The 14,804-nt window shown below is 36.7% G+C and overlaps 1 protein-coding gene across 3 annotated transcripts in view; it reads left to right on the top strand.

Annotated features, from left to right (window-relative positions):
* TXNL1 (thioredoxin like 1) overlaps positions 1 to 14,804 on the top strand; it is a 34,341-nt gene that overhangs the window by 7,064 nt on the left and 12,473 nt on the right. For all 3 annotated transcript variants that reach the window (XM_018039607.1, XM_018039606.1, XM_018039608.1), the window contains exons 2-4: positions 2,970 to 3,066; positions 4,981 to 5,154; positions 13,601 to 13,723. In XM_018039607.1, the coding sequence (XP_017895096.1) occupies positions 2,970 to 3,066; positions 4,981 to 5,154; positions 13,601 to 13,723 (394 nt within the window). The remainder of the gene's footprint in view (positions 1 to 2,969; positions 3,067 to 4,980; positions 5,155 to 13,600; positions 13,724 to 14,804) is intronic.

Below are 14,804 nucleotides of genomic sequence, written 5' to 3'. Positions count from 1 at the left end.
GCTTTTGCAGAAAGGAGGCTTTTTCGGAAATGAAAAACTGATACTGGGCGTGTGCCAGGTGTGTTCTGTGACACAGCTTGATGCTTGTGCTTCTGTGACCACAGTTTACATGCAGCGAACACTTAATCGCCTGCTATCAGTTTATTCACTGTCATAAAAGGAAAATTAACTCGTATAAACCAAAGAATACAGGAGTATAGGTAGTTTTGAAAGTCTTCCCTAAACTTTCTCTTCCTTTCCAATCCCATTTTTCAGAAGTAGTAGTTTATCGTGTGACACACCTAAGTTGTAAGTGTGTATTTGTATACATATATAACATGTAAATACATATATAAAGGGGTGTGTTAAATGTGGTCATAGAGAACATTTTTTATGAGACTTAAGTTTTCTTTTGAGCAGTACAGATTATCCTTATCCCCTGGTGTGAATGTGTCATAATTTTTGTTGTTGTTGAAGTACAGTTGATACATGGTATTACATAAGTTACAATGTACCATACAGTAATTCACAGTTTTTATAGATCACACTCCATTTATAGGTATTACAAAATACTGGCTCTGTTTCCTTGTGTTGTACCATATATCGTAACTTATTTTATATATTATAATTTTAAAAAATATTTTTGTTGATTGCCATTTAGATTATTTCTATTTTAAAAAAACTATTTCAGATGTTTCATTGAACTTCCTCATATGTATTATTGTGAAATTGATTGTTCAGATAGGATTGAATTTTAGAAGTAAGGTTGTTGAATCTTAAATTGTCATTTAAAGTTGGCAGATAATGACCAAATGGCCCTTCAAAAAGGATCTACCAGTGTGCACCCCCATCCATAATGTTTAAGACTGATTAAAAGCCAGTAGTATTTTGCTAACCTAAAGACAGATTTCATCAACTGTAAATGTTTGTTCCTTTAAAATTTAGTCTCAGGGCCTGTAAAATTGTTGGATCCAAAAATTTATTTTCAGAAGCATCAAGTTTAGTATTTAAGAAATTAATATTGTCTTGTTGCTGTGAGTCTTAAAGATGGCAAAAGATGAAGATGCTGATTAAAATACTAAGAACGGAAAGAGAATCACAGCTTGAGTTTGAACATTTGTGAATTTGAACATCTTGTGCTTTAGAATCTGCTTTTCCTTGCATTCCTGTCTGATAAGCCGAGATTTTTCTTAATTTTAATTTTTTGGAACTTTCATTGAAATATACATACTACACAAGGATAAATGTACAGTTCAGAGAAGTTTCACAAACTGAATATACACGCATGTTTATTTAGCTTCTGGACAAATGGAACATTGCTAACCTCTCGAAATCTCTCTCATGCCCTTATCCTATCACTAACAAAAGTGACTTGTCTTGATTTATAATACCATTGATTTATTTTACCTGTATTTGAACTGTGCATAAGTGGAATAATAGACTATACTTATTTTCTCAGTGTTATTTGTGAGGTTCATTTATGTTTTGGCACGAGGTTTTACATCAGTTGTTTTCATTGTTATATAGTATTCCAGTGCGTGATTAACTACAGTTAGTTCACTCATTCTGTTGTTGAGAGGAACTTGGGTGGTATCCAGTTTGGGGCCATTAGAAATGTTACTTCTACCAATGTTTTTTCATATGCAAACGTATGCAGATACTCTGTTTTGTACCCTGGATGTGGTCATTGGTAGGCATAAATCTTACTTTAACAGGTAACTTCAGTTTCCTTCCTTTCCTGTAAAGTGGTTATCCCCATCTGCACTGTCACTAACGGGTCATTTGCTCCAAGTTCTGACAGTACTTCCTTCTTTATTGTTTTAGCTATTTTAGTGGGAGTAGTTTTAATTTGCACATCCCTTGTTTCCTTAGTGACTGAGGAAGTCTTTTTTTGTTTACTGGCTGCTTGGATAACCTCATTTGTCCTATTCAAGAGAACCCTTTTTTTCTTTTGGATAACAGTCTTCTTATTGATTTGTAGGTGCTTTTTTACATGTTAGAGGTATAAGTCATATGTTTGATATGTTTTACACATTTTTTTTTTTTACTAGTCTGTGGTTTGTCTTTTCACCCTTTAAATGTTATCTTGATGAACAAAAGGTCTAAAGCATACTATTTTCCAGCTTATCAAGTATATCCAAATATCAGTTCTTCCCTTTTCTCTAGTGCTTTCAGTATTTTAAGAAATAAATTTTTGCTTACTCAGGGTTTTCAAAGCATTCTCTGTATTTTTTTACCCTAAAACCGTTGTTTTACCTTTCACAATCCATCTGGAATTGATTTTTGTGTACATTGTGAGTTAGGAGTCATTTTTTACCCCCAGGTGGATATCCATTTTGACTCAGCAGTGTTTGTTGAAAAGACTATTCTTTCTCCACTGTGCTACTGTTTCAGCTTTTTTCAAAAGTTAGGTTACTGTGTGTGGGCTGGGTCTACTTTTGAACCTTTTTTTAAAGTTGGTGAGTTTGTTTATCCTTTATACTGTTAACTTATAAAGCTTCTTGGTAGTTTTTAATATCTGGTAATGGAATTCCTTCAGCTTTGAACCCCAGACTGCCTGGGCTATCCTTGATATTTCCCTAAAAATTTTAGAATTTAAAGTTGTTAATTTCTCCAAAAAAACCTGTTAGAATTTTACATTGACTTTAAATATAAAATTGAGGAGACTTGACATCTTGACAGTATTGTTTTCCAATTCATAAGTGTAGTATATTCCTGTATTTATTTAGCCCTTTAATTTCTTTCAGTGAGAAGAAAACTGGAATATAACACTATTAGACTTAAAGACTTAATATAAATCTGTAGTCATTAAGGTAGTGTGATACTATTGTAAGCATTTATCTAAATAATACACTGGAAAGAGAAAGTCTAAAGACAAGATGATCAGAACTTTTTAATTTTATGTTTGAATTGCTGAAATCTTTAGAGTGTAAATTAGTACAATCTTTGGTGTTATCTTACTTACAAAGCATCTCTTACCTTTCTCACAGGTGTGGACCGTGTTTAAGGATTGCCCCAGCATTCAGTTCTATGAGTAATAAGTATCCCCAGGCAGTTTTCTTGGAAGTAGATGTACATCAGTGTCAGGTAAGGCAAGAAGGCCCTTTTAAAATTTTTTGAAAATTTACAGATTGGCTTGAGATTCACATTAATATCATCCTTTATTTATCTCTTTATGTACTAAGTACTTGTTTATTTGGAGGTAGGATGATATCTATCTTGCAGTGGTAAATGCAGGTGTTGTTATGGCTGTATTAAGAAAAGTAGTCTGATATTAATTGCTTCTGGGTTTGTTTATATTAATATTTTTTTGATATAAAACTAATAGTATGTTGTTAAACCTAGTAGGTCACTTGGCTGTTCTATTTTACATTTCTTTATTTTTTTGCAAATCTGGAATTATATCTTATACTATTGACACATTGGTTGGCTAAAAAGCCATGGGAGAGAATTCTTGGTTAGAGTTTGATTCAAATTGATCATTTTATGACCTTAGCTCCAAAGCTGCATACTCAACAGAAAGTTGAAAACATTGATTGTTGCTGATTGAGCCACAGTTCGGTAGATTGCCCTGGTTACTTAGTTGGCATGGCTGTGTGACAGTTCTGCGTTTGCATATGTGTAAGTATGAAAGAGTGGTTATGCCGAAAAGGTTTTGAAGGCTTCTTGCAACACAGAAGACTACAAAAGCGTAATCTTGACTGAGGAACAGCTCTGTAGTGGTTTTTTTTTTTTTTTCTTCCATTGAAGCTTTTGCCTTTGATGCATTTCTGGGTTGAAAAAGCAAAAATCTTAGAATGTTACATCGGTAAGCAGTTCGGGGATTTGGTACAAACTCTGTGTTACATGTTCACTGTTTAGTACTCTGGTCACATGCTGCTGGACAGTAGCCCTGGCCTCATATCAGTATTCTGTGTCTCTAATCTGGAAGTGCTGTCTTCTGAAGCTGTGTGGTCCTGTATGGTAAACACATGTAGTTAGTTGAAATGAGCACTTGAAATATGGCAAGTCCAAATTGAGTTGTTCTGTGAGTGTAAAATGCATATAGGATTTTGAAGGCTTAGTATGAACAAAAAAAAAGTAAAACATATCATTAACTTTTATATCGACTATATGTTAAAGTGCATATTTGGATTTACAAAACAAGTTGCTAAAATGAATTTCACTTGTTTCTCTTTACTTTTTTATTTGTGGATTCTAGAAAATTTTAAATTACGTGTATAGCTCACATTTGTATATTTCTTTTGAATGGCACTATCAGTCTTTTTTTTTTCCCCCCACCTATGAGGCTTAGAGAAGACATCTCTGTAAACTTCATGGTTTTTTTTTAAATAGTCACACCTCTTCCTGGCATTAGAATATGCAAAAGGCCATATTTATTTTACTTGTTTTCTTTACACTTCTCATGAAGAGTTTAAACCATGAATCAGTGGTTAACTAATTTTCTTTTGGTGGCTAGTCTTATAATATCATGGAGTTGGAGCAGAATTTGAAAAGATACCAGTGGCAGTGTTTTTGATGGGAGACCAGAAGTCATTTCTGTAAGAGCAGAACTAGACGAGGATGTTTCACGGACAGAGGCACTGCTGCTGCTTCACACATGTGCTTTTTACTAGTAGCAGGGTTTATGTTGACAGATCTCAATACCCTCCTGGGTTTCTCCATTTGAGAAATAGTCTGTGCTTATGAGAGAAGTATCTGGTTTTGTAAAGTGCAGTTTCTGTACTGGAAACCAGTTGTTCTACTGAATGAATGAATGAAGCCTTTAACACTAAAACATAAAAATACGGGGCTATTCTTCATTGTGGACATATGGGTAATATAGTTGTGACCTTTAAGAATAGGCCTAGCTCTTTTTTAAGTAACAGTTAGGAGTAAGTTATTTTACATGTTTTTAGTTCATGTTTGTGATGTTTAACTTTCATACAGATGCAAAGTGAATATTCCGGGTAATGTAAGATTAGTTTTAATTTGTAATGCTATCTAACTTGACAATTCTAGGGAACGGCTGCCACCAACAATATATCAGCAACACCTACGTTTCTGTTTTTTCGAAACAAAGTGAGAATTGATCAGTATCAAGGAGCCGATGCTGTGGGACTAGAGGAAAAAATCAAGCAGCACTTAGAGAACGACCCTGGGAGCAACGAGGACACTGATATTCCAAAAGGCTATGTATGTGGTCTTAGAAGTGAAATGATGTCACTTGTGTTTGTTATTATTTGGTTGAAATGAAATTTACTCTTTTCATGTTTTGTCTTTTGCTAGTTAATAATACTTTTCAGTAAGAACTTTAAAAATCAATTCAGTAGCTGGCTGCATTTTGTCTGTGTAATATGTATTATAACCTTATGTGTATGTGTGCTAAGTCACTTCAGTCGTGTCCAACTCTTTGTGACCCTATGGACTGTAGCCCACCAGGCTCCTCTGTCCTTTGGATTCTCCAGGTAAGAGTACTGGAGTGAGTTGCCATTCCCTTCTCCAGGGGAATCTTCCTGACCCAGGGATCAAACCTGCGTCTCTTGCATCTCTTGGCAGTAATAGGCAGGTTCTCTACTACTAGTGCCACCTGGAAAGCCCCATTATACCCTTAAGTCCCCATCATAAACTTTTCCCAAAATTTCTTCTCCTAATTTTTTTTCAAAATTTTTTTCCTCTTTTTGTTTAATACTTATTTATTTGGCTGCACCAGGTCTCAGTTGCAGCTGACAGGATCTTTAGTTGTGGCAAGTGGGATCTAGTTCCCTGACCAGGGAATGAACCTGGGCCCTCTGCATTGGGAGCGTGGAGTCTTAGCCCCTGGGCCACCGGGGAAGTCCCTCTTCAGATTTTATTTGCCACCTGTTTTTAATCTTTCTGATCTATTTTAATTGCCACTTCTAAACATTTCATTTTTACTGTTTTTCCCCCAAAAGTGAAGAAATTTGCATTGGAAAATTTTTTCACTTTTTGACAAATATGTAAAATGACACATAAATTTTAATGTATGATTATTAACATACTGAACTTCCTTTCTACCAGTTTTTAAAGTTTTCTCTCTTTTTAAATGTACCCCCTATTTTTTGGCACTCTTATTTAAAAACCCTAGTTATTGATTTTACTTTGGAACCAAATGTGACTTTAGTATTGGATATGTTTTAAAAATTTTAAGAATTATTTTAAATAATAGCTTGATGACTTAAGAATTCCAAAGTTTTTGAAAGTTTGGAATTATATATGTTCATATATAATATGAATAGTTATAGTTTGTATCATATGAGAGCTATTTGAGAAGGAAAGTAAAATTCAAAAGTAGCTACTTCATGGTGACTGAGTTGTTTATGCAAATTAGTAAATCCTGCATACCAAAAGATATATATGTATATATATATTTAAATTTTGCTTATTATAAAGTAAATGTATTGGCAGATTAAAAACGAATTTTTAAAAGCTAAGTGTTACCTCAAATTAAAGCTACTATATGAAAGCATGTACACCAAGCGCATTAAAACAGAGCTGTCACGGGACTGCCAGTCTTTCTGTAAGGCTCCTAAATTCATGTTGAATAAGGAGACTTTGTAGCCAGGTAAATAGGATCAGTTCTTTTTATATGTGTGAGTGGCAGGGTTGTGTCCTCAAAAAGAGCCTTTAACATGGTAGCGGCATTAATTAAGTTAAGGAATTTTAATAACGAGTATTTATTTAAACTAGAACTGTGATATAATAATTTGAAATGGTAATACTCAGTTAGAAAGTATGAGCATGTGTGAGTCAGGGTTGGGACACCTTTTGGAAAATTTTAGAAATCATTTGACTTATAAACTTGTGTTTACCGCTTTATATTTTTTTCCTTTATTACTAAGGATTTTTGCATGAAGAAGTCTTAAAGGGCACAACAGTCTGGCTGCTTAACTGTAGGAATGCTCTATTGTTTACATCAGCTGAGTGTGATATCAGGGTTTGGGTTTTGGTTGGAAATAAGCAGGAAAAAATAAAGTTTTAAGAAGTAAATTAAATTTAGCTTTCATCCAGATGTTATAAATACACTGAAAAACTGTAAAAAACAGTTTCATTTTTTCCATCAGGTGTTAATCAAGACAGCAAAAGTTTTGAACTGTAGATCTTGCAGGGTTATTCAATGTTTAAAACTGGTAGTGTGTTCTCAGAATGTCATTGTTTTTACAACATGAATGGAAACTGCATGGAAACCTGTGTCTTAAAGTACATTTAAATAGAAACATTGCAAAAATATATTCACAGTTATAAAATAATATTGGGTTTCTTAGACTAAAGACTTTCTGTCATTAGGTTTTAACACTGAAAGGCTATATAACTACTGATTTCACACATCCTACAGTTATGAAACTAAAGACTTTCTCTGTCATTAGGTTTTAACACTGAAAGGCTGTATAACTACTGATTTCACACATCCTACAGTTATGAAACTCCTGATTTGACTGGAGTCAGTTAAAGAAATAGATATCTCTTCTAGGGAGAGTTGAAATATTGCAAAAGATGTAGAACATGATACTCAAAAGGTTAAGAATCAAAAAGATTCTTTAAGAAGGTAGTTCCTGCTGCTGCTAAGTCGCTTCAGTCGTGTCCAACTCTGTGCAACCCCATAGATGGCAGCCCACCAGGCTCCTCCGTTTCTGGCAATCTCCAGGCAAGAACACTGGAGTGGGTTGCCATTTCCTTCTCCAAGAAGGCAGTATTTTTGTAAAAAAAAAAAAAAATGACTTTTGGTTTTTAATGTGTTTACTGAATTGGAAAAATGGTTAAACATTTCTACTTTTTCCTTTCCCATATTTGCTAAGTGTACCTTCTATGGCTTCAAATAGCATGAGGGGGCTAGCTGTATCAAGTCTCCCCCTTCAGAAGTTTGCATGCTGGGCACTCTGGAATCAAACTTATATTTGCATGTGTTTTGTTTAAGTCTTAAGGCTCATTAGTATATTTCAGTATTCTAACATCCCCTCAAATACGCAGATGACACCACCCTTACGGCAGAAAGTGAAGAGGAACTAAAAAGCCTCTTGATGAAAGTGAAAGAGGAGAGTGAAAAAGTTGGCTTAAAGCTCAACATTCAGAAAACGAAGATCATGGCATCTGGTCCCATCACTTCATGGCAAATAGATGGGGAAACAATGGAAACAGTGTCACACTTGACTTTTTGGGGCTCCAAAATCACTGCAGATGGTGACTTCAGCCATGAAATTAAAAGACGCTTACTCCTTGGAAGAAAAGTTATGACCAACCTAGATAGCATGTTGAAAAGCAGAGATATTACTTTGCCGACTAAGGTCCATCTAGTCAAGGCTTTGTTTTTTCCAGTAGTCATGTATGGATGTGAGAGTTGGACTGTGAAGAAGGCTGAGTGCCGAAGAATTGATGCTTTTGAACTGTGGTGTTGGAGAAGACTCTTGAGAGTCCCTTAGACTGCAAGGAGATCCAACCAGTCCATTCCAAAGAAGATCAACCCTGGGATTTCTTTGGAAGGAATGAGGCTAAAGCTGAAACTCCATTACTTTGGCCACCTCATGCGAAGAGTTGACTCTTTGGAAAAGACTCTGATGCTGGGAGGGGTTGGGGGCAGGAGAAGAAGGGGACAACAGAGGATGAGATGGCTGGATGGCATCACTGACTCGATGGACGTGAGTCTGAGTGAACTCCGGGAGTTGGTGATGGACAGGGAGGCCTGGCGTGCTGCAATTCATAGGGTCGCAAAGAGTCAGACATGACTGAGCGACTGAACTGAACTGTAGGTTTTGGTCTACAAATTTGTCACATTCATCAAACTAAATAAAACATTGAATGCTCCTAATTTACATAGTAGGTAGGACAGATATTTCTTTAACCAAAAACTTGAAGCATGAAGAGCTTTTTTGTAACTGCTGTCTGTTTCCTGTTGGATTCCATCCCTTCCTCCCCTAAAATAATAGGTGAAATATATTCAAACGAAAAAAGTTGACTGTAGCACTACAAACATGCATACCATTCACTTATGCTCATCAGTTGTGAATGTTTTGCTGTTTTTGTTCTATCTCAATATGTATGTATCTGCTTTTGTTTTTTGCAGCATCATTTACAAAATAAGTTATAAACATCAGGATGGTTCATGTGTAAATATTTCAGCACGTAGCTCCTAAGAATAAGGACATTCTCTGACATAGCCATGGTGCCGTTATCATTTCTAAGAAATTTAACATTGACACACTTATCCCTAATGTACAGTTTATATTAAAATTTCCTTAATTGTCTCCAAAATGTACTTCATAGCTTTTTTCCCCCAGTTCAGTCAGTCAGTTGTGTCCAACTCCGTGACCCCATGAATCACAGCACACCAGGCCTCCCTGTCCATCACCAACTCGCGGAGTTCACTCAAACTCACATCCGTCGAGTCAGTGATGCCATCCAGCCATCACATCCTCTGTTGTCCCCTTCTCCTTCTGCCCCCAATCCCTCCCAGCATCAGGGTCTTTTCCAGTGAGTCAACTCTTCACATGAGGTGGCCAAAGTATTGGAGTTTCAGCCTCAGCATCAGTCCTTCCAATGAACACCCAGGACTGGTCTCCTTTAGGATGGACTGGTTGGATCTCCTTGCAGTCTAAGGGACTCTCAAGAGTCTTCTCCAACACCACAGTTCAAAAGAATCAATTCTTCAGCGCTCAGCCTTCTTCACAGTCCAACTCTCACATCCATACATGACCACTGTACCTTAGCCTTGACTAGATGGACCGTTTTTGGCAAAGTAATATCTGCTTTTCAATATGCTATCTAGGTTGGTCATAACTTTTCTTCCAAGGAGTAAGCGTCTTTTAATTTCATGACTGCAGTCCCCATCTGCGGTGATTTGGGAAGGGTCATGCATTGCTTTTGTCAGTCTCTTTAGTATTCTTTAGTCTAGAAACTTCTCTATACCTTTTTTTCTTTCATGTCTGCCTTTTTGAAAAGTTTAAAACAGCACCAGTCTACTACAATAGCTGCTAGACACATGTGGCATTTTTTATGTGACTAGGGCAACTGAGGAACTGAACTTTCAATTTTATCTACTTTTAATTAATTTTAAATTGACACATGTGGCTAATGGCTGTCTCATTGTACAGTGCAGGTCTGGACCATCTGTCTTATGTACTGTCCCACAATCTGGATTTATGAGATTGTTTTCTCATGATTCCTTCCTCATTATTGGCAAAGTTGATTGCATAAGTAGTCATATTTATTTCCAATAGCATGTTTCCAGAATATGTCAATTTTCAATTATGTCAAATATATAATATTATGCCAGTTTGTCCCAGTGTTGAGTAACGTAGCGCTTTAATGCAACTGTTCAGCTATGCTACTTATTTTGTGTGTCCCAAGATAAATTAAAAAGCAATTTAAAATAATTTAACTATTTAGTTTATTTTCATCATTAAGGTATTGGAAGTATGACTGCAATGTTGCCTTCAAGCTTGGGGTCTTGATCCTATGTATAGTATGGAAGAGGCATCATGGTAGGATGGTAGACATTTAAATGTTTGTAAGATTTTGTCACATTTTCAAGACAGATGTTTATGGAGTTCAGAATAATTCTATAGAAGTAGAACTTGGCTCTGTAATGCTCCTTTTCTTTCTACCTCTCTTTTTGAATTGGTTACAATATGTTACCCTGAGTATTTAACATCTAATGCAGTATAACATTTAATATAATAGAATATTTTGGCTTTGAAAGCATTTAGGCTAGTCTGTGAATAATTAAGGGTCTATTGTAATGAATTTTTACCATATTGATAATTATTTGACCTGTAAAAAATTTTTTCTTTAGTCTTTCAGAACTGTTCTAGAAAAATAGTTTATCAAAATCAGCTCCACTAGAAGCAGAACTCCTAAATAGATGTTACCACTGACGAAATAGAGAAAATAGTGAAAGAGCTCTTCCATAAATACCAGGATGACTTCACAGGGAAATTCTAGCAAATCTCTATAAAGATCAGGTAGTCTAGTTACTGCAACTACTTAAGACCACATCAAAAGAGAAAACTTCCAAATTTATTTTTGAAGTATGACATTGATCCCAGAATCTGACAGAGTTTATACAAAAAAAAAAAAGTTACCAGCCAGTTCCAGTTAGGAATATTGGTGTAAAAATACTAGTAAACAAAATCCAGCAATCTAGAGGGGAAAAGTCATGATCTAATATGCGGGAACAGCACTTAAGGAGTTTTGTTCATTTGCACCTGGCTGCGCTGGGTCTTTGCTGCTGCGTGGGCTTGTCCCTGGCTGCACTGGGCGGGGGCTGCTCTAGCTGTGCTGTATGGCTTCTCATGGTGGCTTCTCTGCTGAGGTCCTTTAATGGACCAGACCCTGGTGGTCCAGAGTCGACGACAAGAAAGTAAAAGAGAGAGGCTGATATTCCTTGGTTTACACAGAAAACCAATTAAGTCCTCGACACAGGGCTCGCGTCACTCAGGAAGGCACCGTGCGCCCTCTGGAGACAGTCTTAGAAGCCCGGGCAGGAGAGTGAGCACGACGGTCTTTTCACTCTCCAGAGAATTAGCTGGGGAGAGAGAGAGAGAAAGACAAACACGGGGACCCAAGCTCTGATGGAGCAAAGGTGTTTTATTCAACATGGTGTGGGTATATATACTGTCTTACAAGGTAGCTCTTTTCAGCAAAGATAAAGATCAAAAGTCCAGACTTACAAATTATCAAGGAAACATAAGGCAATCCATATCAAAGAGAGAGGGTTGTAAATAATCACTTTTACCATATGGTTCATAAAAAGGAAGAGGGTCGTAAATAGTTACTTATCACCATATGGAAAAACTAACGAAGGAAATGCATGCGTTCCTCAGCCCCGGGAGCGGCTTGCCACCCCTCTTAATTCCTGAGTATTCAGGAATTAATAAGGCACAGAGGATTCATGACAGATCCAAAACAGCATGCAGGAAGCCTCCTGTTAAATGCTCCCTGACACTTCTCTCGTTGCCGCCTTGTAGCAGGGACTCCAGGGCACGTGGTCTTCAGTAGTTGTGGCTCGTGGGTTCAGTGGTTGTTGCCGTGGGGCTCTAGAGCATGGGCTCAGTAGTGGCAGACAGGCTTAGCTGCCCCGCAGCATATGGGATCTTCCCAGATCAGGAGTCAAACCTTTGTCTTCTGCATTGGCAGGTGAGTTCTTTACCACTGAGCCACCAGGGAAGCCCCGGAAAAAATGTGTGACAGAATGCAGTATCCATTTATTCCTAGAGCATTCAATAAAATTTTAATGGGAAAGCACTGGAGACATCCCACTGAAGTCAGAAACAGGGCAGGGACGCCCACCGTCACTGCAGCTCTGTGGTGGTTTGTTGGAAGCGTCAGCCAGCACGTAACAGGAAACTGTTGAAGGACGCCACAGGGAAGCAGTTAGCAGAATCCAAATAGAAGAAATCGATAGGCCAAATGACTGGATTGAAAGAGATTTAAGAGACAGTCAAATACAGTTGTTTATACTTTGCTTAGGTTCTTACTCTGAGTCTAAACTGATTCAACTGTTAAATATTTGAGACAGTTGAAATTTGATCATTGATATTGATGATACTAAGACATTATGAGTGTTACAGTCATGGTAATGATATTGAGGATTCTTTTTTTAAAAAAATGTTTTATGAAATGCTTATGAACACACTGAAATTATCATGAATAACATGAGAAAAATGTCTAAAATTTACATGAAAATAATCGGGAAAAAGGTTGAGACTGGTTGCAGAGTAAAGGTGAAACCAGAGTGGCCGTGAATTGATGATTGTTGTATCCAGGAGGTGGGCACCTGAGGATCACTGTGTTAGTCCATTGATGTACATTTAGAATTTTCCATAATATAATTTTTTAAGTAGTTATTTGCTATTCATCTTTTTTTTTTTTAACCATTTATTTTATTTCTTTGGCTTGTGCTGGGGTTTTAGTTGCAGCATGCAGGATCTTTAGTTGCAGCGTGTGGGATCTAGTTCCCCTGATTAAGGATGGAACCCCCTACACTGGGAGCTCGGAGTCTTAGCCACTGGACCACCAGGAAAGTCCCTAGTTCATCTTTAATCTAAACTCTTCATGGATATAGGTTTAAAGAGTGCTTTATCACTAGAAGAGGGAGGTAGGCTTTCTTTAGATATTTTGTAGATATTTATTTTAATTTGCAAATTTTTCACTGCCAAACACTTACTAAAAAAAGTGTAAGTTAGCATTTAATAATCTTTGTGTTAAAGACTTGGTTTTAGATACTTAATAAAGTGGGCTAAGCCTCAATTTGGCTTTAATTATTAGTGGTAGATATCAGAAGTTTAGACAAAAGGGTTATTATAAAAGTTTTAGTAACTTTTAAATGAGATAGCAATTTTTTAACTTAAGAGAGAATTACTCCAATAGAAAATAAAAAGTTTAAAAAAAAGAATCACAAGGATGTATTTTACAGCACAGGGAATAAAGTCAATATAGTACATACAGGTTATTAAAAAGATAAGTGGAATATAACCATTAAAAGTTGTTAACCACAAGTGTTGCGCACTGAAAACATAATTTTATAGAGTTTAAAAGAGAATTACATCTTTTACATATTTACATTTCTTACTAAGGTTATTATACCAAATCCAAATGCTTTGCCTAAAGTTTTGGTTTAAATTTTCAGATGGATTTAATGCCTTTTATTAACAAAGCTGGCTGTGAATGTCTTAATGAAAGTGATGAGCATGGATTTGACAACTGTTTACGAAAAGACATGACCTTCCTGGAATCTGATTGTGATGAACAGGTAACTGAACGCTCAGGGCTTGTGGAGATTGTCAGTGTTTGTGTCCAGACACGTGTCCATCTCATGGTCTCATGTCTCTCCTTCCCAGATGATCACTTTTTTCTTCCTTTTTATAACTTCACCTCTGTCCTCTGACCCTGTCAACTCACCCCCTTTCTTTGTTTATGCCAGCTGCACTGCAGAGAATCACAGAACTCTTGGATTGTCCGGAAACCTGGGTCGAGCCTTCACTATTCTTAAGTCCTTTTGTTATTCTTGAGCTGCCTTCCTATTTTCTGTCCACCTGAGTGAGACCTCATTGGAGGAGCACTCCTTTTGTGTCTAGTCCTCACTCCCAGTGTAAGCCAACTGTGTTACCCTGTGTTTTCCTGCAGTGTCGTGACAGAGGAAGAGGGTGGTGTAGTTCTGCCTTGATCACGCCGTCTGTCTTCATCTTGCCTGATATTTAAAATTTTATTGTCTTAAAATTTTTTTTCTTAATTAATTACTATACCATTGCCTCTGCTTTGTCCCTATTCCGGTATAACTTTTATATGTTCACAAAAGTTATTTCTCTAAAATGTAAATCATATTTATATTTTGATTTCTTAAAAGAGTCAAATGATTCTTCAGTGGCTTCAGGAAGAGGATGTCATATGCTTACTGGCTTTACCTGCTTCTAGCTTTCCACTCTCATATCCTCTTCACCTATGGTTCAGGTCCCTAAATGGGTCATGTTTATTTCCTGACACCCAGATACAGGTCAAGTATTAAAAGTACTTACATAGCTAAAGAGAGTAGTCTAAGTATTTTCTTAAGCAAATAGACCACAGTGATTTGAAATAAATCTAAATCCCATCTTCCTTTGCTCCAGCCGGAACTATCTTATTTTATTGCTTGAAAATACCGTTCATGTTGTGAGCCTTGTAAATGGTGCCCTAAACGTAATGTGGTGATGTGTATCAGAAGGGCTGGCTACAGCTCCCCTGAAATCTTCCTGCTGAGGAAACCTTCCTCCCAGGGTGGACGCATAGGTACCTTCATCAGACAAAGTTTTGGCTGGAAAGAAGATTGAGTGAGTGAATCAGAGAGAGGCAACTCA

Source organism: Capra hircus, chromosome 24 (assembly GCF_001704415.2).
Source record: "Capra hircus breed San Clemente chromosome 24, ASM170441v1, whole genome shotgun sequence".
In the NCBI taxonomy this organism is placed as follows: domain Eukaryota; kingdom Metazoa; phylum Chordata; class Mammalia; order Artiodactyla; family Bovidae; genus Capra; species Capra hircus.
This window is presented reverse-complemented; position numbering and strand designations above follow the sequence as displayed.